Source organism: Podarcis erhardii, assembly GCF_964252035.2.
Source record: "Podarcis erhardii genome assembly, chromosome: 11".
NCBI classification, from domain to species: Eukaryota; Metazoa; Chordata; class Lepidosauria; order Squamata; family Lacertidae; genus Podarcis; species Podarcis erhardii.
Window position 1 is genome coordinate 56,415,392 of NC_138501.1, and position 22,312 is coordinate 56,437,703.

The window sequence follows — 22,312 nt, forward strand, 5'->3', positions numbered from 1 at the left end:
CTCAGGAGTCTTTGGTGAGGAACCCAGGAGCACATGTGATTGGCATAACCCATCCATCCACATGATTGCCATTTTCACACAAACTGCAGAAGCATGGGTGTAGCGGGGTGGGGGTGGGTGGGAGCAGAGCCCTGGGCACATGATTTTTACAGGATGGAAGCCAGACCCCCCCCAAGGATCACTGTCCTGCCCTGCCTGTTGCCAGGGGTCTCTGAGCCCTGGAGCCCGGCTTGGCCTTGCCAACCACATCCCCAGCCACCCTGCATGGGTGGCTAGGACCCCCGCTTGGCTCCAGTGCCCAGGGCTGAGCTGGTGCATGGGCTCCGTGAACCCTCCACACCTGTTTGCACATGCCTAGCAGCATTGGCAGCGAGGGCTGGCCTGGTGGCTTCTGTTGGCCTGGCGCTCCCTGGGTGCCAAATAAGGATGCAACGCCCAGAAGCATCGCACATTTTAGAAAACTACCATTCCACTGATCCCAGTGGTAAAAGATGCTTTTGAGCAAGGGAATTTAGTATTTTCTGAAATGGTTCAAATAAAATGACACAAAATGTCAAAGCCTGTCACATTGAAAATATTTTCATTAGGCTAATAGGCTATCTTGCAAAAATTACTTAATTTTGTTCATCCTCAGCATTGCCATGCAGTTAAAAGCCTCTGAGGTCAGTTGATGGTTAGGAAACGCTACTGATCAAAGGAAGAAAGCAGAGGAGGAGAAGACCCAGCACTTGCTGCTGCCTCGGACCCCACAGGGACAAATAGCAAAATGATCCTGAATGCCTGAAGTGACTTGAATGATTTCTTGTAAACCACTTAGAGGTTTTGTTACAATTAAACAGCATATACATTTTGTATAATAGATAAAAATAAATCAAAGGTTACTCCATATTTTATTTGATCCATGTGTCTGTATTATGCAATGCTTGTTTGCCACTTGTCCCCCCCCCCCTTAATGACATTTCGTTATCTGTTCAGTACCTGTACCTGCCATAGGTATATCTGGGTGAGGGCCAATAAACGGTGACTGAATCCTGACAAGGCAGAGGTGTTGTGGACTGGCGGCTCTCAGGCCCTGGAACTGGGTGCAAAGCGTGTCCTGGAAAGGGCTGCGCTCCCTTTGAAAGAGCAGGTGGGGAGCCTGGGGCTTCTCTTTGACCCACATTTATCATTGGAGGCCTGGGTGGCATCAGTGACACGTGGCTCTGCCAGCTGCAACCATCCCTGGGCAGAGAGAAATTGGAATGCTAAATAAATAAATCTGCATTGCCAATATATTTATTTTTAATCATGTTTTTTTTTTCCTCCAAAAAACGAATCTTATTTGGATGCAACCTTGATCCTATGAAGAGGGAAGGGCTGGCCAATAAGGCAGGACGAAGATCAATACAAAGCAAAGGTGAGATGGGCTGGAAACCAGGAAGGAGGGCAGGAAAGACCTGCTTCTGCTCCTTGGGAACAGAAGCCTTTACCTTTACCTTTACCTTTACCTTTACCTTTTACCTATTATAGTTCCAGTTCTGAAGAAGTGTGCATGCACACGAAAGCTCATACCTAGAACTAACTCAGTTGGTCTTTAAGGTGCTACTGGAAGGAATTTTTTTATTTTGCTTTTACCTATTAGACAGTGGACCAGTCTCCCTCCCTCAGGAGGTGATGGACTCTCCTTCATGGGAAGTTTTTAAGCAGAGATGGCCATCTGAAAGAAATTCTTCAGCTGAGATTCCTGCATTGCAGGCTGTTAGACTAGGCGACACTCGGGTCCCATCCAACTCGACAGTTCTATGATTCTATGAATACAGTTATGATTAAAAAAGAAAGAAGAACAAGTGCCGGGCAATCCGATGGGGGCGGAGAAGGGGAGCCATCTACTGTGTACCAAGAGCCGCTCTCCCCTTCGGGCGCCCCCCGAGTCCGCCCCCCGAGTTCAGCCCCGCCCGCCCGCCCGTCCGAGGAGGCGCCCGGAAGGGGCCGGACCAGCTGGCCGTTTGAACGCTGGGCGGGCGCCGCTGGACGGAGCAAGGTAGGGGCGCGGCGACGCCGGCAGGGGGCTTCCTCGGACCCCCTTGGTTCCGCTGAGCGTGGCCGGGCTTGGGGGACCCCCAGCCCCGCCTGGCTCTCCCGCTCCCTCCCTCCCTCCCTCGGGGGCTTCCCACCCCCGAGCCACCCGCCACGCGCGGCGACTCTTCTGCCTTACCCGGAGCCGCCATGCGAACTCCGCTTATAGTCGGACTTGCTTCCGAGTAGACCTGAGTCTTGGGGAGCCTCTGCTCTCGGGGTCCCCGGAAGGGGGCTCAGGCAGGAGCGAAGCGGCCCCATTTCCGAAGGGCTGCCGAGCAAGGGCTGCGGGGGACCCCGGGGAAGCCTGCCCAGCCCGGGCAAGAGCGGGGTTCGCTCGCCTTTGCCCCCCACTTTCCTCCAAGGAGCTCAAGGTCCTGACCTCGCCCTGCCCCCCCCACCTCCCCATTTTATCAGCGAGGTTCGTGGCTGACTGGACTTGGAACAAGGCCCTCCCGGTCCCACGTTGCCGCAAACCTCCAGAGAAAGGCTTTCTGGGCTGGTTGGTGCCTTCTGACCTGGCGGGGGGGGGGCGGGGGCGGGGAAGCTGCTGCCAGGGCCTTGTGCAAGGTTGGTGCGCTTCCTCTGAACTCAAGGCGGGGACTCTCACACCCCGGCATTTCTCCCAAGCCCATGTTCTTTCCCCTGTTATTCTGTATTATGCCATGTTCATTGGTAGCGCTTTGAATAATCATGGACTGTGGTTCCATTTGCTGTGTGCTTGTGTCTGACCTGTGTGCCAAAGGGCTGCACACTGACTTGTGTTGATTCTGGATAGTGCCTGGTGAAGAACCAAAGATCAGGTACTTGCACTGCTCAGGGGCCACCTAAGAGTCCTGCTGAACTAAGCTAAAGACCCCTCTTGTTCTCACAGGGGCTGCCAGGTGCCTCATGAGAAGCCTGCAAGCAAGGCAGCAACTGTGCCTCTGACCATGGAGGGGCAACACAGTCATCAAGGATAGTATCCACAGAAAGTCCAGCTCTCCTCCAGGAATTTGTCTAATCCTCTTTTGATCCTCTATTAAAGTTGCTGGCCATCACTGCCTCCTGTGAGAGCCATTTCCATAGTGTAACTATGTGCCATGTGACGAAGTTCTTTTTGTGTGTCCTGAGGCTTCCAGCAGTCTGCTTCAATGGATGGCCCCAAATTATAGTACGGGAGCTTTGTCCCTGACTCCTACTCTCGACCTTGTGCAGGCTTAAGGTCAGGGAAGGAGGAAGAGCTGGGGAGCAAGCTGGAAGGCTGCAGGTGGTAGGGCTCTGACAATACCAGGTGCTGAGAATTGCAGGTGAGGAGAGTACTGCTGTTGTGCTCATGTCCTGCTTGTGGGTTTTGCAGGTTCTTCTTATGTTCTCCATCCCTTGCATTATCTTTTAACTTCTATCATGCCCCACCCACTTTTGCTTACCTTTTCTCTAAACTAGAAAGTCCCTAATGTTGCAGCATTTCCTCTTAGGAGAGAGTTCATATACAGAAATCGCTATCATATCTGAAGTTTTATTCCCAGTCCCTTTCCTAATGATCCTTAGTATGGGCTAGCTGGAGCAACTTTCTTTTCAAGGCTTCTCCTTTCCCCCCCAAGAAAAACACACAATGACCAGCACCCTTGGGAGCAGCTGCCACCCGGTGGAGGAGCAGAGAGCCCGGTGGGAGAGGAAGCGCTGTCGGACGGCTAAGGAACTGGTGGAAACAGAGCAGCAGTACCTGGAGCAGCTGGGCTTGGTAGCCACGGTGAGAAGCTGGGCTGCAGGGCCCTGGACCTTTCTCTGAGCTCAAATACTGTGCAGGACTAAGGGTGCCATTCTGCTCCCAGCTCTTTCTTGAAGGAGCAAGCTGACCCGGCTTCCTGGCTCGCTTTTTTCAGTGATGTGCTGCTTTTTCTTTGTTGCTGTTAGCAGCCAAATGGTGCAGGGAGAGAGACCAGAGGAAGGAGGAGCAGAAAGGAGAAGGCAGATTCTCACCACCCTCAAGCCCTGAGCACTGCAGCCTTCTCTTGGTTCTGGCAAGAACATAAGCAGAGCATTGCAGCTGCAGCTGGATCAGGCCCAAGTGGGCCCACCTAGTCCAGCCCCTTCTCATAGTGACCAACCAGATGTCCCAAATGGGAAATCCGTTAGCAGGCTCAGAGTGCAACAGCCATGCTCTCCCAACTTAGGAGTCCCAGCAACTGATATTGTTCAGAGACAAACTGCCCACGACAGTGGAGGTGGAATGTAGCCACTGCAGTTAGTCACCATCAGTGGGGCTGGGTGATATATATTATCCAAAACCAGTTTAATGTCCATACCATGATAATGGTTTCATAATTTTTGACTTGGCAATATATTGTGAACCATAATGCAAAAATCACAATGTGGGAAAAACTGTGAAGGCAGCCAATGCCTCTACAAAGCTCCATCCTTATTTCAGACATGGGGATATGTCAGTATATTGCTTTGTTTAGCTGGTGATATATCACAGTGTTGAAAACCAGTTATCTCCCAACCCTACTGTTCACCTCTACATAGTTCCATCCATATTTCAGACATTGTGATATATCAGTATGAAGAAGGGTTTCCTTTTTTCTAGCTTTGAGTCTTCCAACACTCCGCTTCATTGGTTGGCCGTACAATAATGTATTGAAATGGTTTTGTGGGCCTTTGTTTCTAGCAGTTGGCTCTTCAAATTCTCTTTCTTTCGTATTTCCCCCCCTGCACCCCTGATTGTCTGCTTGCATTTCTTTGGCCCAAGTTGACTTTCCTTTTTGTTGTCCTTGTTTGGACAGGCCTTCCATTTTCTGAAGGAGGCCTTTCTGCCCTCTACTGCGTTCTAACTGAACTGCTATTGCTGTGGCTTTGAACAACCCACAAGCATTCTGGGTAAATCTGGCCACCATCATTTTCTTGTTCAACTTCCTTCTTACCAGACTCCTTTCTTTTGGGTAGTTATCTCTTTTGAAGTCCAATGTAAAGGTGCCACACTTTCTTGACAATTGCCCACTTCACGTTGGGCAGCACTCTGGCTGATGTCACTGGTTGGTTCAGCAGCACATGTCACACCAAGCTATGGGCCCCACTTTAAGATGAAGTCCAGCATGGTCACCCCTCTGGTCAGTCACATCACCAACTGCTGTAGGATGCCGTCATTTACAGTATATAGCAATGTTCCCCCTTGATTGTGACCTGAACATGCATGATGTCGGGATATCAAGCCCTTTATCAGAGGAACTGGCAACAATCCTAGGCACCCGGCTTGATTCCCTGTTGACCTGCCTGGCTGCATTCCCCAGCAGGCGCAGGCAAGGTCTCGATAGGCGATTCTTCTCAAACGTGAGAAGAACACACCCCTCTTTCCTGCCCCCCCGGGCAGGGGAAAGAGATAGACAGAAATGTATTTACATGCCTTTATTTCTGTCTTTGCAGCGTTACAAAAAACATGACTGCTCTCTTCAAGCTCCAGCAGTGAAGAGACAAACACTTCCTGGATAGGAATAAACGGAAGAGCTCATATTACACTCTGAGCTAATTCCGGTGCTTCGCACTGTGAATAAACTGTCCCTGTGATTCCCACGGGCAGTCCCATTCCCATCATGTTTACTTTTCAAGCTAGCACTTTGCAGCTGCATTGCATCCATATCGTAACATACTCCCCCATATGAAACAATGTGCGCTGCGAACATAGCTTGATCCAGAGAAGAAAACAAACAGTTGTTATACATATAACACTCCCCTGTTGTTTCAGTTCCGCCTTTGGAACTACCCGCCACTGGTTTCCCCAGTGTACCTCTCTGGTTGTCTGACTTCCAAGGAACGAGTGCATCTGCATTACCTTGGCTAGGGAATGTAGTGTTACGCTTAGCAACTCCCTGTCGCGTCTTTGTCTCTGACTTAGACACAGCTTCAACCTGTCTTGAGTTGTCAACAATAGTAACACATGCAACAACTGAGTTAGCAAACTCTTTTGAATACCTCTTGGGTGGTACACCCTTTGTAACTCTCTCGGACCTGCGTATGAGGTGCTGACCCTCTCTGCTCACTGGTTCAGTCTCAGGACTCTTTGGAGAACCAGTTCCAATAGTAAACAGGGGTTCATCCTCCACCTGTGAAGGTCTAGCCATTGTGTGAGATTTCCTCTCAATGACTGTGTCAACTGAGCTCCTTGAGCTATCACTGTCATTCTCAGTACCACTGTAATCAGTAAAATCATCATCATCATCTGAATTGTCCTCAGTGGGAAATGTGTGAACAATTACTCTCTCCTGTTCAGGAGCACTCTCTAGAAATTTTGTGAGAATCACCTGACCAGATTCAGACAAAATTACTCTGTAGAGACCCTTTTCATAACCCACAAAAATCCCTCTGGCATTCTTTACTCCACCTGGAGCTTCAGTGAAAATATGAGACCCAAAAACCTTAAAATGGGCTACAGAAGGTTTTCTGTGAAATAGCTTTTCAAAAGGAGAACATCCCAAACCTTTTGAAACCTTTCTCAACCACGAGTAACAAAAACACAATAGCGATTCCGCCCAATACTCATGTGGCAAATGTGAACTGAGCAATTGCGCCTTCATCCCATTTTGCAATTCTTTGTTCACTTGCATACAGACACTTTTGTTCCATGCACCTGCTGAAACAGCAACCTTGTGCCTTATGCCTTTCTTATCCAGGAAATCCTGAAAATCCTGTAAAAGAAAAATTGGCTTTTCATCTGTGAAAAGACAATCAATGTTAGCATCATGAACAGTTTTAGCCTTGTCACAAAACTCTCTAAACCTTTCTAAGGCTTCTTGTGGTTTCTGCAATGTGTATATCCACACATAATGAGTGAAATAATCCACACACACAAGATAATATCTTGCATTGCCTCTAGATGGTGCTAGAGGACCAATCACATCAGCATACACTCGCTGAAATGCACTGTTAACTTTGGTCGCCTTCTGGTCGTCCTTCGCCAAACCTGCAAGAGAAATCATGTTAGATTCAGATGCATTACACTTTATGCAATCACTTTGATCAAAAGTCAACAAATACAGTCCATCTTTCTCTCTGGCGGAAAGATACAGCTCTCCATCTTTGAAGATTTTGCAGCTTTCACTATCATAGGACAAAGTCAGTCCTTTCGTTGTGATCTGCGAAACACTCAGCAGATTGAACTTTAAATCAGGAACCAAATACACATTGTTAATAGTCAAGTTCAGACTTTCAAGATACACAGTTCCAAACCCGGTCGCTTCCAGCTCCTGGCCATTGGCCTGTTTCACAGCGAAGCTTTGCTTCTTAAATGTAGAAAACAGTTGTCTGCGCGACGTCATGTGTTGAGTCGCTCCAGTGTCCAAAACAAAAGCGTTCTCCATTGAAAATGCGGCTTTTGTTGACAGCAATGCCTTTGCAGGTTTCATCTGGGACTTGGTACGACTTTTGCCTGACGCCTCAGGCTTCGCAGAGCTCCCCTTAGCTCCTTTCTGTTGACGTGGCTTCTTACAATTCCGCTGAAGATGCCCAGTCTGTCCACAATTGAAACAACGGACAACGTTCAAAGCAACAGCCTGTTCTTCACTTGCAGAAGCAGTGGGGGTGTCAGAACTCTGAGCTTCTCTCCCCCTGTCTTTGACATCTATTGCAGCAAGGCGGTCTCTCATTGAGAATCACGGCACAAATTCTCTCTGCTGTAAGATCTCTGGCAGGTAGAGAACCCAGCTGACTTGCAACCGTTTTATAAGTCCGATTAAGGCTGTTAATAATCATGAAGCAGAATATCTCTTCCTGTAGAGGAAAATTGCGTTGCACCATCTGCTGGCGTAAGAATTTCATCTCTGTCAAATGCGCTTGTACATCTCCATCAGGCGCTAGCCTCAGATTGGTCAGTTTTTCAAAATGCAGCAACGCTGAAGAACCAGCATCTCTTTGGTGTATTCTACGCAGCGTTTGCCAAATCTCACGTGCGTATTCCAAATCCTGAATATGCACAAGTTGATCATCTGAGACACACAGAATTATGGCCGTCCTGGCTCTCACATTCTGTGAATTCCAACTTGCCGTTGGTACAGGAGGGATGGGGTTATCAATCACCCCAAAAAGCCTCTGATTCTCAAGCAGGGCTTTCATCTTTACAGACCATGAGGCATAATTGTCATTAGTCAGTGGAGGTGGGTAAGGTAAGCCTCCCCCCTTCTTGGTATCCATTTTGAATCCAAGTCTGAGCTCTCACTCTCAAGCCTCTAAAATCCAATAGTCTATTGGGTTGTTTACTGCCTTGCACCTGGCAGCTAAACGCAGGCTGCTTTGGATGTCCTTCCAAGAGCAGTGAGATAGCAGACACAACAAACGTTGTTTTTCTAGCCTCTTACAGTCCCAGCCTCACTTAGAATCATAGAGTCATAGAATCATAGAATCATAGAGTTGGAAGAGACCACAAGGGCCATCGAGTCCAACCCCCTGCCAAGCAGGAAACACCATCAGAGCACTCCTGACATATGGTTGTCAAGCCTCTGCTTAAAGACCTCCAAAGAAGGAGACTCCACCACACTCCTTGGCAGCAAATTCCACTGTCGAACAGCTCTTACTGTCAGGAAGTTCTTCCTAATGTTTAGGTGGAATCTTTTTTCTTGTAGTTTGGAACCATTGCTCCGTGTCCACTTCTCTGGAGCAGCAGAAAACAACCTTTCTCCCTCCTCTATGTGACATCCTTTTATATATTTGAACATGGCTATCATATCACCCCTTAACCTCCTCTTCTCCAGGCTAAACATGCCCAGCTCCCTTAGCCGTTCTTCATAAGGCATCGTTTCCAGGCCTTTGACCATTTTGGTTGCCCTCCTTCTCGTGTTGGCTAGTAACTTTCCACTTTCATTTCAAGCTAACTTTCTCCGAAGTAGCTGAAAAAAACTGACGTCTCGTTGCTTAGCAACTGGACATTCCTTCTTTGAGCAAGCAAACTGTTATCAATCCCAAGAATGCGAAGAATGTGGCTGTCTCCCAGTGCTGTTTTTCTATCCAAAAAGCAGCTTTTTTGAACCAGAGAAGAATCAATCTGCGTTCACTCTTTTAGCCCATAAATCAGCATACCTTGGGGTTCCGTTGCTCCTTGCTTATCAGCAAAAACGTCTGTGTCAGGGGTTCAGAAGCAGAGACACAGGAGAAGGAGAAAATGGAGAGTGAGGAGGAGGAAGACGAGGGGGGTGTAGGCAGTGACAGTGGTCAGAGAGAGTCCACGAGTCTCTCCAGCGAATCGGAAGATTCACAGAGAGGAGCGCCGATGGCCAGGGCAAGGGGGGTGCCAAGGGGGAAACCCCAGAAGGAAGGGGCCAGCGGGGACTCCCTGAGCAGCAGTTGGAAATCAGGACCAGCGTCCTCACCAGAGCGTAGTGGGGGGGAGGAGTCCCAGGCATCGGGACCAGTCTTCCCACCACCAGAGGGAGGAGATGAGTCGGGAATGGCCACGCCTCCATCGGAGAGCGGGGAAACGGTCAAGAGGAAAGTCACCGGCTGGGCGCGTGCGCCAAGTTCAAATGTACAGGCGAGCGGCACAGCAGGTAGCCCGGATAGGGAGCCAGGTCCCAAAGCCCGCCGGAAGGAAGGGCAAGACTCAGAGGGGTCAGCGTCAGAAGAGTCCAGGAGGGAGGAAACCCCAGGGGGCAGAAGGACCCAGAGGAGGAAGGAACAGCGCAGGAGGTGGAGCCGGGCTAGGATCTTAAACTGGTGCGGAAGGGGCAGTGACTCAGAGGGGACTTCGCCTATCTAGAGTCTAGACGTAGGGTTGCACGCTCTGGCTTTAAAATGGAAATTATACTTCAATAAAGACTTTTGTACATAATATCAGCCTGGCGTTGGTCCTCTGTGAGCTGGGACCTAGAGGCAGCCCTGACAGTCTGCTTTGGTGTTCAGCCGTTTGTAGTAGTCTCCATCCGCATGCTACCACAAATTCCTTTATCTCCTTGCAGAGGATGAAGTACGATCCATCAACCTCTTTAGCTGCTTTCATGGATCGATGCCATCGGCTCCGTGCTACCAGATGTCGAGATATCAAGCCCTTTATCAGAGGAACTGGCAACAATCCTAGGCACCCGGCTTGATTCCCTGTTGACCTGCCTGGCTGCATTCCCCAGCAGGTGCAGGCAAGGTCTCGATAGGCGATTCTTCTCAAACATGAGAAGAACACACCCCTCTTTCCTGCCCCCCCGGGCAGGGGAAAGAAATAGACAGAAACGTATTTACATGCCTTTATTTCTGTCTTTGCAGCGTTACAAAAAACATGACTGCTCTCTTCAAGCTCCAGCAGTGAAGAGACAAACACTTCCTGGATAGGAATAAACGGAAGAGCTCATATTACACTCTGAGCTAATTCCGGTGCTTCGCACTGTGAATAGACTGTCCTTGTGATTCCCACGGGCAGTCCCATTCCCATCATGTTTACTTTTCAAGCTAGCACTTTGCAGCTGCATTGCATCCTTATCATAACACATATATCCAGTCAAGGGTTAGGTTAGTTAGAAAAGTCTTTGTATCTGGGGAGGAGTAACTGCTTTGCATGTCTCTTGTTAGTACTTTGTGGCCATCCTGAAGGCCAAAGGGACCTTGAAGCCAGCGGATCAGGAGGCTATCTTTGGGTGCCTGGAGTCCATCTGCTCTGCCAACCGGTAAGGGACCCACCGCGGGAGCCTTTGTCGATGGGTGGGGTAGCATGGGTCTGTTGGGTGGTGGCAGTGGGCTCTGAGAGTTTTCCTCTAACTTCCTGCTCTGTATCCTGTCTGGTTCTGTAGCCCACATTTTCCAAACCTCAGTACACTGAGACACCTCCTGTTTAATATGGGTGGGGGTAAATGGGAGCTGGGTTTAGGGGTTAGCTTTATGATGGAGGGGATTGCACCCTCTTAAATTTTCAGATTACATTTCAATCAGACTAAACAGACACTTGGCAGTCCTCTTTGCAAGAACCACAATGCTGCCTCTCAACCTGATATGCGTGGACTAGAGTAGGCTCTCAAATGACAGACATGGATCTGTAAAGGAAATTGGGGGAGTCAGCTGTCTCCTCAGATATTTGGGACAACCGCTGCCCCTGGCTGGATTTTGGCCTTTGGGACAACATCTTAGCTAGGCCTGTGCGATGTACCAATACATAGTTCAAATCCGGTTTGAAGCTCACATTGCAATATTTGACCCAGCAGTTCGCTGTGAACAGCCTTCAAAATTCCAGGGGGCAATATAATTGTGAAAAAATTGAGAAGTCAGCCTCAGCACCTCCCCTAAACTGCAGTGTTGGTACTTAAGAAACAGCACTGCTTGCTTTCCTTCCTGCCTTCCTTCCTGCCTTCCTGCCTTCCTTCCAGCCGAGGCACCACAGTTGTGCTGGGAAGGACAGCTAAGTGCTGCCAGCCCAGCACCCTCAGCCTAGGTGATGTGATCCTGCATGTGGCTGGGAAGGATGGCAAAGAACTCTGCCAGCCCAGGGGGGGCGATCCTTCCTTCCTTCCTTCCTTCCTTCCTTCCTTCCTTCCTTCCTTCTCCTGGTCACTTCTTCTGCTCCCTCCCATCCTACCCAGCCCAGGAGGCCTCGATTGTGCACATTGTTGGGAAGGACAACCTGGTACTCTAAGAAAGAGCATGGAGATCATGCAGCAAAAAGCTTCCCTCCCGCCACAGCCCAGCCACCCCTCCTTATTTCAGACATCATGAGATACCAGTATATCACGATGGTTAGCTGCTGATATAGCCTGATGTTGAAAACCAGATATCGCCCAGCCCTAATTTTAGCACTGTGCAAAACTCACATGTGAACAATGTGCTGAAAATATTCCATATGAACCTACCCAGATCCTGAGATCATCCACTGAGTGTACCTCCTTGTGCGCCTCCTCCATGAGAGGTCCAGAGGGTGGCAACACAAAAACGGGGCTTTTCTGCAGTGGCTCCCCATTTGTGGAATGCTCTTCCCAGGGAGGTTCGGCTGGCACCTTCATTATACACCTTTAGGCGCCATATCTGGTTTTAAAATTTTAAAAGATGATGCTGTTAAGGTGCTACACTCAATATGCCAGCAAATTAGGAAAACTCAGCAGTGGCCAGAGGATTGGAGATCAGTCTACATCCCAATCCCAAAGAAGGGCAGTGCCAAAGAATGCTCCAACTACCGCACAATTGCACTCATTTCACACGCTAGCAAGGTTATGCTTAAAATTCTACAAGGCAGGCTTAAGCAGTATGTGGACCGAGAACTCCCAGAAGTGCAAGCTGGATTTAGAAGAGGCAGAGGAACCAGAGACCAAATTGCAAACATGCGCTGCATTATGGAGAAAGCTAGAGAGTTCCAGAAAGACATCTATTTCTGCTTCATTGACTATGCAAAAGCCTTTGACTGTGTCGACCACAGCAAACTATGGCAAGTTCTTAAAGTAATGGGAGTGCCTGATCACCTCATCTATCTCCTGAGAAATCTCTATGTGGGACAAGAAGCTACAGTTAGAACTGGATATGGAACAACTGATTGGTTCAAAATTGGGCAAGGAGTATGGCAAGGCTGTATATTGTCTCCCTGCTTATTTAACTTATATGCAGAATTTATCATGCGAAAGGCTGGGCTGGATGAATCCCTAGCCGGAATTAAGATCACCGGAAGAAATATCAACAACCTCAGATATGCAGATGACACAACCTTGATGGCAGAAAGTGAGGAGGAATTAAAGAACCCTTTAATGAGGGTGAAAGAGGAGAGCGCAAAATATGGTCTGAAGCTCAACATAAAAAAAACGAAGATCATGGCTACTGGTCCCATCACCTCCTGGCAAATAGAAGGGGAAGAAATGGAGGCAGTGAGAGATTTTACTTTCTTGGGCTCCATTATCACTGCAGATGGTGACAGCAGTCACGAAATTAAAAGACGCCTGCTCCTTGGGAGAAAGGCGATGGCAAACCTAGACAGCATCTTAAAAAGCAGAGACATCACCTTACCAACAAAGGTCCGTATAGTTAAAGCCATGGTTTTCTCAGTAGTGATGTATGGAAGAGAGCTGGACCATAAAGAAGGCTGACCGCCGAAGAATGGATGCTTTTGAATTATGGTGCTACAGGAGACTCTTGAGAGTCCCATGGACTGCAAGAAGATCCAACCTCTCCATTCTGAAGGAAATCAGCTCTGAGTGCTCACTGGAAGGACAGATCCTGAAGCTGAGGCTCCAAGACTTTGGCCACCTCATGAGAAGAGAAGACTCCCTGGAAAAGACCCTGATGCTGGGAAAGATGGAGGGCACAAGGAGAAGGGGACGACAGAGGACGAGATGGTGGGACAGTGTTCTCGGAGCTACCAGCATGAGTTTGACCAAACTGTGGGAGGCAGTGGAAGACAGGAGTCCCTGGCGTGCTCTGGTCCATGGGGTCATGAAGAGTCGGACACGACTAAACGACTAAACAACAACAAAAAGGTGCCAGGTGAAAACGTCCCTCTTCAACCAGGCCTTTGACTGATTGACACCTGATGCTCTTTTAAATGTGGAAACAGGGATTGTTGGTTTGGTTTTGCTCATATTTTTATTATGTATTTGTGTTTTTATGTTGTGAATCGTCCTGACATCTACAGCTGAATAGTATTCCTTTGGGCAGGAGGAAGCTTTGTCCTGTGTTGAGATATCAAACCCCCCCCCCCCTTGGTGCAGAACAGAGCCTACCTCTGAATCCCTGTGAGCTCCCCTCCAAGGCAGGATATCTCCTGCAAGGCAGGATATGCCACTAACCACAAGTGTCGTGGGTAGTCCCGCACCCACCCCTCATATAGCCCCTTATGGAAGCTGGGGAGGGGGGAGCAAGGGGGAGCGCCAGTGTGAGGCAATACGGGTAAAGTGGCATTGCCCCCCACAAACTTCTTGATTCAAGGAGCCCTCTCCCGCTTTGCACCCAGGACTCTGCTTTTCCATCTGGAGGGAGGCCGCTTGGGGCTTGGCCTGGAGGGTTTCTGCCACCAGCTGGTTCTCTACGTCTGCTATGCTGAAAACCTGGGAAAGGCCCAGAGCACCTTGGAGGTACCTGTTTCCTTTTTCTGTCCCTGTCACACCCTTTGAGCAGGAATCTTGCAGGTCGCTGCTCTGGGCACACAGCCCCCACCCCCGGGCCTGGAGCCTTTTCCTGCCCTTTGCTGATCAAGCCGTTTCAGTGATGTTTTAGCTGTGATTCCTGCCTTGCAGGGGGCGGGGCTAGATGCCTCTTGGAGCCCCTCCATCTCTACAATTCTGTGATGACCTGGGGTGGGGAGTGGGTGGCAGGTCAGCTAGTGACTCCTGCTTCTCCTCTCTTGCCTTTCCAGAGGCAGGTGCGGAAGAACAAACCCTTTTCCCGCTTCAAGAAGCTCCAGGAGTCCCGGCCAGAGTTTGGGGGCCTTTGCCTAGAACAGCTGCTCCCGCTGCCCCTCCAGAGGCTCTCTCGGTAGGTGGCCGCCTCTGCAGGAGGATGCTGTGCTCATCGCATCTGGGAGGGGCTGCTCAGCTGGCCCCACTGGGGCTCCACAGCCTGGCTGCACCCCCTCAGCCCCAGGGAGGAGGCTGCTGGAGGGCTGAGCCGGAAGGCGTGCACCTGCCCCTCCTTCCCCAACCCATCTGACAGTGCCCCCTCCCTTTGGCAGGTACAGGCACTTGCTGAAGGATTTGGTAGGAAATACCCACCCAGAAAGCTCTGACTTTAAGCAGCTGACAGGTAGGATATTAACTTTTCTGTGAGCAGCCTGGGGGACTTGCTGGAGGACAGGGGGAGGGGAATCAAGTAAATAATATTAACTCCCTTGAGCCACAGAGGCTCCAAACTACTTCCCCTTGGTGTGGCTGTGTGCCTTGTCTCAGGTGATGTTGTGGTCCTTGCAGGAGTTCTGAAGTCTGTCTCTGAGGCATATCACCGAGTCCAGGAAATATCTCGTTGCCGTGACAATGCCAACCAGATGCACCGGGTTCAGAAGCTCCTTAAGGGACAGAAGACCTGGATTCTGGCTCCAGGTGGGTGCTCTGCTTTGGTAACAGGAGACAAAGAGGCAGGGCAGGCAGCAAAGAAGCCACCCTTCAGCTGGGTAAACCACCCATCTTTGCTCCTCAAACGTGGCCCTACAGGACGCTTTGGGTTCCTGCTTGTGTTGCTCTGGGATGCAGCTGACGGGCAGCTCCTGGGGCTGGACATTTCTGGCAACTGGAGCAGAGATCATTTGCTAGAGCCAGATTCCACCCCAAAGACTCCCACCTCCCATTTCTCGTCCTTGCTCAGCCCCCGTTTCCTCTGGGCTAAATGCAGGAAACAAAAGCAAAAGGTTTGTGCAGAAACGGTAGCATAATGTAGTTTTGTTCAGTTTCACTTTCTGGGGAGACTTTGCTGTTTTGGGCACTCCCCAAAAGCTCAGAGCAAGAGAGGCACTAAATCCCCTTCCTTATGCTCTGTCCAGAACATGGGCTCAGCCTTTCCCACCAGGTGACCAAGGAGAGGTGGAAGAGATAGAGGTGGCTTGCCCAGTAGGGGGCAGAGACCATTTGGTCTCTGGCGATTCCACCCCAAAGACTCCCACCTCCCATTTCTCGTCCTTGCTCAGCCCCCGTTTCCTCTGCCTGGACCCCATCATTCCACCTGGTCCTCCTGCACTGATTAAGGCAATTCTCCCAATGCTTTGCTGCTTAGTTTAAAAGGATAATTCAGTGGGGAGAGCAGTGGCCTCACCTGAAATGGAATGGCCTTTGAGCTAGGCAAGAGCAACAGCGTCAAGGATGCTGCTCAGCTCCTCACAAGACAAGCAGCCATGGAGCAGCCCTTAGCACCAGGGTCCCACCATCAGCACAAGGAGGGGGGCAGTGCATTGGGCATAAAGCGCAGGTTGCATTGGGTGGACCACAGGGCGCCATGGGGGGCGCTGAAGGGCAGCATTGGAGCTGCAGGGTAGCACAGGAGTTGGTTCCTGGTACTGGCGCTGCAAGGCAGCACAGCCCATGTCCGGTTGCTATGCCGCTGAGGACAGAGGAGCTCCCCGTGGATTTGCAGGTTTGGGATGCTCCTCAGGGCTGGACTAGATGACCCTCTGGTCGCCTTCCAACTCTACAGTCCTAGGATTCCATGTTAGGGATGCTGGCAAATCCTACTCTATGGGTGACTCACATGCCAGCCTCAGAACACAAGATTCTTTTGGGTGTTTATTAGTTGTGACTTACAAACCTTCGCTTTGGTTCTCTTATCATGAAAGGGCTTTCCAGGTTGGCAGTGAGGCATCTGCGGCCACATCCTGCGTGCACAGGGCTGCTCTGCACCCTTGTTGCTCCCACCTCCAGGCTTTATCCACCCCAGTGCATAGGGGGTGGGGGGTGGGCTTGCCCCTTTCCCTTGTCCTTCCTCTCCCTGTTCTCTGTGGCTAAGGACCTCCTAGTCAGTTTTGTCACAGATGAAAAGCTGGAGGGAAACCCAAGAGACAGGGAAAGATGCTCAGGCGAAGGGTCACCAAGTCCCTGCAAGGGCCAGTCGGGAGTGAGAAGCCCTTGTGCCGCCCTGGAAGGGCTGGTGTGCAAGTCAACCTGTGCTCTGGCTATTGTTGGTTTTGCCTTTGTGTTCCACCTTTTCTCCAAGGAATACAAGGCGACATACGTGGTTCTCCCTGTCCCCCTTTTATCCTCACAACCACCCTGTGAAGTAGGGGAGCCTGGTAATCTCAGCAGATTCCTCCGGTGTGACAGTAGCAAACCTCCTCCATGCTGGGGAGAAAGAGGGCAGAGTCTCATCAAGACAGAGCCATGCATTGATGGCTGAAAAGGCCATGAGAGCAGCTTACAGGCCCAACAGGGTCCCGGCCTGTCAGGGAGCTGCCGCCCTCAGTGGGTCTGGGGAGGTTGCCTGACTCCAGCAGTCCCAACACCCCAATTGGCCTCTGTGGCCCCACATTTTGTCACAGGGCGCTGGTTTCTCCGGGAAGGCTGGCTATCGGTGGTGCCCCCCAAGGGGGAGGAGCTGCAGCGCCGGATGTTCTTCCTCTTCTCCGACATCTTGCTGGTGACCAAGCCCTGCCACCCACTCCACCCCTGGAACGCACACAAGTTTGCCTGCCAGGCCGTTCTCCCTCTCAGGCAAGGCACGGTGCAGAAAGTCTTCGGTCACACGCAGAGCCAAGGGGGGCTGCTCAGTGTAAGTTCTTCCCAAACCCAGCAAATTCTGCCTTGGTGTAGGAAGCCCTTGTCCCGACCACCTCACTTGGGGGGTCCACACCTGGCCTGCTGGGTAAATCCTGTGGCAGCAACATCAGGGCAGGTGCAAGGGGCAGAGAGGCAACAAGCTGGCTGAAGCAAGTCTGCTGTAACAACAAAGGGGAGCTGCTGGGGTGTGTGTTTGCGTGCACACACAGGAACAAACACCCAAAGGTCCAAGAAATGGGTGGGGATGGAAAGGGCCAGGCAGTGCTTTTCTGGGCTTCTGGCAGGCCTCCAAGCCCCCCACCCCCCCCCCCGTCATAGGCTGCCTTGAGAAGGAAGTCCTGGACCACCTTTACCTGGGCCATTTCTGTGGCCCAACCTCCTGCCTTAGCCCAAGAGCTTGCCATCTCCCAGCAATGCTTCCCTTCTTCCAGGTCTCCTTCCCCCACAGGACGTTGCTGCTGATGTCTTGTAATCAGGAGGACTTTCATGAATGGCACCAGACCCTGTTGACTGCTGTCAGGTAGGCTACACCCCGCCCCTCTGCTGACTGTGGAGACATTGCTAGGCTTGTGTTTTTTGAGATCCAGAATTCACCTCCTTCCCTTTCCACCTACAGGCAGCTGCAGATGGACTCGCCTCCTGCTGAATAGAGGACCTGCACAGGGCCCCCTCCTGCTGGGGCCAGACAAGCCAGGACCAGGCCAGTGGGTGCCAACGGCTGTGCGGGCTACACAGAAACCACTGGTTACCAAAGCCACCATTTCCCTTCTTTGGAAGCCGCAGCCCAAGGCGCAACCTGACCTAGCACTGGCCCATCCTTGCTTTTGCTTCCCCTTGACTCTACCTGGAGACCCACAAGATGTCCAGAATTGGCCTGTTCATTGGACCAGCTACCTGCAAGGCCACTCTGCCTCTTCAGGCTGCAGAGGCCCCTGAGCCTTAAGCATAGTCAGGTGAAAAAGCAAAATGTCCATCTGGCTTGAGCTGCATCAGCAGTCTCACTCCAAGATGGCTGGGAAGGGAACAAAAGGTGCAAGTTTCCCTTGGCTTGAACAAGCTGTGACCTTTTAAAATCTGCATTTTACCTTCATGACTGTATAAAAAATGACAATCCTTTTAGAATTCTTAACACTAGACTGCTTCTGGGGCCAAAAAACCCCGTGGGTCCGTTTGGCATGATGAAGATGGTGAAGGCATGATGCCTCTGAGTGGTGTATCCTGTGCAGCTGCTGCTCCCTGTTTATTCTCTACTACTAAGAAACAAAATCCCTTGAAGAATCTGATGTACACTGTGGTCTCCGCAAAGTGATTAAAGTCTGTGATGTCAGCAAGCACAGTGATGTCTTAAGCCAGGGGTGAGGAACCTACGTCCCTCAGCAAGGCAGAAAAGGGGAGACCCCAAGAGAAAAAGGTTCTTCACACTGGCCTTAAGCAACTTTAGGAAGTTCCTCTTCTTAAGGATGCCCTCCGCTTCTCTGCCAAGGGATAGCTGTGTGGACCTGGGATTGGACACAATGCAGCCCAAGGTTTCTCAGGAAGCTGCCCCTCCTCTCTCTACTTGCCCTCTGTGTGACCACCCAAATAAAATGCATCTCCATTAGGCAACAGCTTCCGCAAAGAATTGGCTTGTCAAGTTTAACTGACGTATGTTCTACTCACTCCTGACACTTATAATTGCAATGATAACCATTTTTACATTGCCATCAGAAAATATATTTTGAGATTATGGTTTTTGTGTTACCAGTGTTCAAGTTTTGTGTAGCTTTCATATACTTTCTTTGAGATTTTGGTGTATTAAAACCTATCTTTTAACCTCGGCTGGAAATGTAGCAATGTGAGTTGTTTAAAATGTCATAGAATCATATAACTGTAGAGTTGGAAGGGACCCCAAAAGTCATCTAGTCCAACCCCCTGCAATGTAGGAATCGGAGTTACCGAGTCCCTGGCAGATGGTCACCCAATCTCTGCTTTAAAAGCTCCAAGGAAGGACAGACCCTAACCTCACGAGGGAATCTGTGCCACTGTCGAACAGCTCTTACTGTCAGCAAGCTCTTTCTGATGTTGGGGCAAAATAAATGAAAAAGCAAAGCGATGTATTCTTTTAATAAAAGACTTTTAATGAGAGGAGAGATCTGGGATTTACAGAAATGATCCAGTGGAAGTTACTAGTTAAATGCAAAGGTTGGTTTTCAAACAGTGGCTCCAGCTGCTAGGCGGCGCTTTTGTGTTCCTAAAGCAGCCTTTCTCAAGCTTGTGTCCCCAGATGTTGCACTATAACTCCCATCATCCCTGACCACTGGTTCTGCTAAATAGTGATTATGGCAGATGTGGTTCAACAACATCTGGGGACACAAGTTTGAGAATGGCTGTCTTAAATTGCAAGAGCATTCCAGCATAAGGTTTTCTCCCTCCCCAGCTTAACCACCTAGTCCTAGTAAGTCACCTGCTCCTGGCTCCGCTGGTGTCACTGCAGGCCAGATATGTCACCAAGCACCATCACTCGGCTGCAAGCAGCACAAAGAGAATTCAGAGAAACCAAGGCATTTGCCCCACGGCTGCTGTCGTTTATTTCTGTGTGCATGAAGGTAAGAGAGCTTTTCTTTTTTCAAGTTTCCAGTCCCAAGAGAAAACTAGTAACCTGCATAGCAAAGTAGATGAAAGCAGGGAAGTGGTCTCTAAAAACCCAAAGAAATGCAGCTCCTCTCCCCAACATCAAGGTGAGGTCGTGGCAGGCTTCCAAGCGACAGGAGAAGGGGAGGAAGTGGTGTCTGTTCTTCTGTCTACACTGCCGTGCCCTCAGATGGGCTCCCCTGGAGTGGAGCTTCCGCCGCCCTCAGGGCATCCTCCCGGAAGCCCTTCAGCAGCTGATTCACCAGCGTCTTCTCGCTGTCGCGCTTTGGGCGCAGGAGGGGTGGGAACGGGTTCCCCTTGTACTCAATGACGGCCATCTCAGCACGGTCCAGGTTCTCCCGGTTGGGGATCCGCAGCAGGCGTGTGTAGTTGCTGGAGTGTGCCTGGAAGCGAGGAGCCAGCACCTTGAAGAGCTTGTGCAGGAGATCCTTCTCCTGGGGTGGGGGAGGCAAAAGAGGGGGGCTCAGTGGGGGCAGAGGTGGCAGGAGACCCCCCCCCCCAGAAGGGATGCAGCCTCACCGTCAACCAGAAGTCGGCCATGCGCATTGCTTGGGGGTCCGTGTCCCCACGCTTGGCATAGTTGATCAGCTGAAGGGAGGAGAGAGAGGAGAGGATGTCAAGGTAAGAACAGCCTACTAGATCCGGCCAAAGGGGGTTCATGTAGTCCAGCCTCCTGTTCTCACAGTGGCAAACCAGGTGCCCCCAATGGGAAACCTGCAAGCAGGATTCGACCACAACAGTAACGCTCCCCTCATGTGGTTTCCAGCAGCGATATTCACAAGCATTGCTGCCTCCAGCTGTGGAGGAACAGCAGAGCCATCCCGGCTAGGAGCTATCTATCGGGGACTTTGTCCAGTCCTTTTAAAGCCATTCAGGCCATCACTGCCTCCTGTGGCAGGGAGTTCCAAGGTTGAACGATGTACACCTGTCCTGAATCTCCCAACATGCAGCTTCACTGGACGCCCACAAGTTGGACTGTTATGAGAAAGGGAGGGACGCTGCCCCCTTTCCTCATAGGCAAGTCCCTCCACCCCCTTGATCCTTTCGCCCTTTCCAAACTCGGCAATAACCCTTTGGAGGATGCGGCCGCGCCAGAGGTTTGCCTCCTGGCAGTTTCATTTTGCTAAGGATCCCCAGGAAGGGCTTTGCTTTTTCATGGCCGCGCGCACGCGGAGGGCATTTCACGGGCATTTCTCTGCTGCGCGCCCGCCCGCCCACCCGCCCGCCCGGACGCGTGTCTACGAGGCTCTCGCGTTCCGACGTGCCCCGCTCTCGCCCGCCCCCTCTCACGTGTTCGGCGTAGAAGCGCATCTCGTCGGCGCGCCCGCGAGGGGCCTCGATCCGCTCGTGGCGCACCAGGGCCGTGACGAGGTTCCGCAGCAGGTCGAGGCGCGAGCGGGGCCCGAGGCCGAGGCGCCGGTAGACGCGCCCATGCTTGATCCACGCCGACGCCGAGAGACGCATCGCGGAGCCACCCAGCGCCCACGCCGGAAGCGCCCTCGGTCACGGGGCCCCGCCCGGCCTCGCTGTCATTGGCCGGTGTTCCCGGCGGCGGAAGTCCCGCCCCCTGACGTCAGGGCTCGAGGCCGCCGGTCCAGCCGCTTCGGCGAGGCGGCGCGGCGAGAGGAAGGGGCGGGGCGGGGCGGGGCGGGGCGGCCTCCTGCTCTGCCTCGCCCCCGACGGGGAAAGGGCGCCGCCGGCTTCCCGGGCTGCTCGGAGGATTCTGCTGGTCAAGCAGGCGGGCAAATGCAGGAGAACACCCGACCAGCCAGTTGCGATGCAGGAACTCGATGCTGAAGCCCCCAGTGCAGTGCCTGTTCCACTCCAGAATAAATCCTGGCTATGCCCAAGCCAAAAAGCAGAAACATCACCTTGCCAACAAAGGTCCGTATAGTTCAAGCTCTGGTTTCCCCAGTAGTGATGTATGGAAGTGAGAGCTGGACCATCAAGAAGGCTGATCGCCAAAGAATGGATGCTTTTGAATTATGGTGCTGGAGGAGACTCTGGAGAGTCCCATGGACTGCAAGAAGAACAAACCTCTCCATTCTGAAGGAAATCAGCCCTGAGTGCTCCCTGGAAGGACAGATCCTGAAGCTGAGGCTCCAATACTTTGGCCACCTCATGAGAAGAGAAGACTCCCTGGAAAAGACCCTGAAGTTGGGAAAGATGGAGGGCACAAGGAGAAGGGGACGACAGAGGATGAGATGGTGGGACAGTGTTCTCGAAGCCACAAACATGAGTGACCAAACTGCGGGAAGCAGTGGAAGACAGGAGGGCCTGGCGTGCTCTGGTCCAGGGGGTCACGAAGAGGCAGACATGACTAAACGACTCAACAACAATGCCTATTCCAGCGGCACATATTTCTGCTGTGGTTTTGGACAATTATCAAAGCATTTTCGAGAGATTTGACTCTGTTCACTTATGCTGCCTACCATCCTATTTTGACTCTTAATGCCTTTGAGGTTTTAAGCAGAGGTCAGTCGGCCCCCTGTCAGGGATGCTTATTTATGATTCCT

At 51.3% G+C, this 22,312-nt stretch overlaps 2 protein-coding genes across 5 annotated transcripts; one reads left to right on the forward strand and one right to left on the reverse strand.

The window, feature by feature from the left end:
• The first annotated feature begins 1,953 nt into the window (after positions 1-1,953).
• On the forward strand, positions 1,954-19,863 carry ARHGEF39 (Rho guanine nucleotide exchange factor 39). 4 transcript variants are annotated; one of them, XM_081880865.1, is made up of 11 exons: positions 1,961-2,020; positions 3,253-3,344; positions 3,639-3,787; positions 10,576-10,670; positions 13,925-14,045; positions 14,327-14,445; positions 14,642-14,712; positions 14,877-15,005; positions 16,928-17,157; positions 17,597-17,685; positions 17,782-19,863. In XM_081880865.1, the coding sequence occupies exons 3-11, from the start codon at positions 3,650-3,652 to the stop codon at positions 17,813-17,815; spliced, it is 1,026 nt and encodes a 341-aa protein (XP_081736991.1). In that variant the 5' UTR covers positions 1,961-2,020; positions 3,253-3,344; positions 3,639-3,649; the 3' UTR covers positions 17,816-19,863. The 4 variants fall into 4 exon arrangements, with proteins under 4 accessions (XP_081736993.1, XP_081736991.1, XP_081736992.1 ...); XM_081880866.1 differs by lacking the exon at positions 1,961-2,020 and adding an exon at positions 2,634-2,858; XM_081880867.1 differs by lacking the exon at positions 3,253-3,344 and having other exon boundaries at positions 1,954-2,020.
• MRPL17 (mitochondrial ribosomal protein L17) lies at positions 19,262-21,290 on the reverse strand. Its single transcript, XM_081880869.1, has 3 exons — positions 21,087-21,290; positions 20,316-20,384; positions 19,262-20,230 (listed from the first exon to the last, which is right to left on the reverse strand). Exons 1-3 carry the CDS (start codon positions 21,258-21,260, stop codon positions 19,946-19,948), a joined length of 528 nt encoding a protein of 175 aa, XP_081736995.1. The 5' UTR covers positions 21,261-21,290; the 3' UTR covers positions 19,262-19,945.
• Between the last annotated feature and the right edge of the window lie 1,022 nt (positions 21,291-22,312).

Bases quoted from the DNA above. Each gene is read 5' to 3' on its own strand.
- ARHGEF39 (XM_081880867.1), top strand. From the start codon at position 3,650: ATGACCAGCACCCTTGGGAGCAGCTGCCACCCGGTGGAGGAGCAGAGA. The intron at 10,671-13,924 runs GTAAGGGACCCA...CTTTGCACCCAG, and splicing joins TCCATCTGCTCTGCCAACCG to GACTCTGCTTTTCCATCTGG. The intron at 14,046-14,326 runs GTACCTGTTTCC...TTGCCTTTCCAG, and splicing joins AGGCCCAGAGCACCTTGGAG to AGGCAGGTGCGGAAGAACAA.
- MRPL17 (XM_081880869.1), bottom strand. From the start codon at position 21,260: ATGCGTCTCTCGGCGTCGGCGTGGATCAAGCATGGGCGCGTCTACCGG. The intron at 20,385-21,086 runs GTGAGAGGGGGC...TCCTCCCTTCAG, and splicing joins TGCGCTTCTACGCCGAACAC to CTGATCAACTATGCCAAGCG. The intron at 20,231-20,315 runs GTGAGGCTGCAT...CCCCCACCCCAG, and splicing joins TGGCCGACTTCTGGTTGACG to GAGAAGGATCTCCTGCACAA.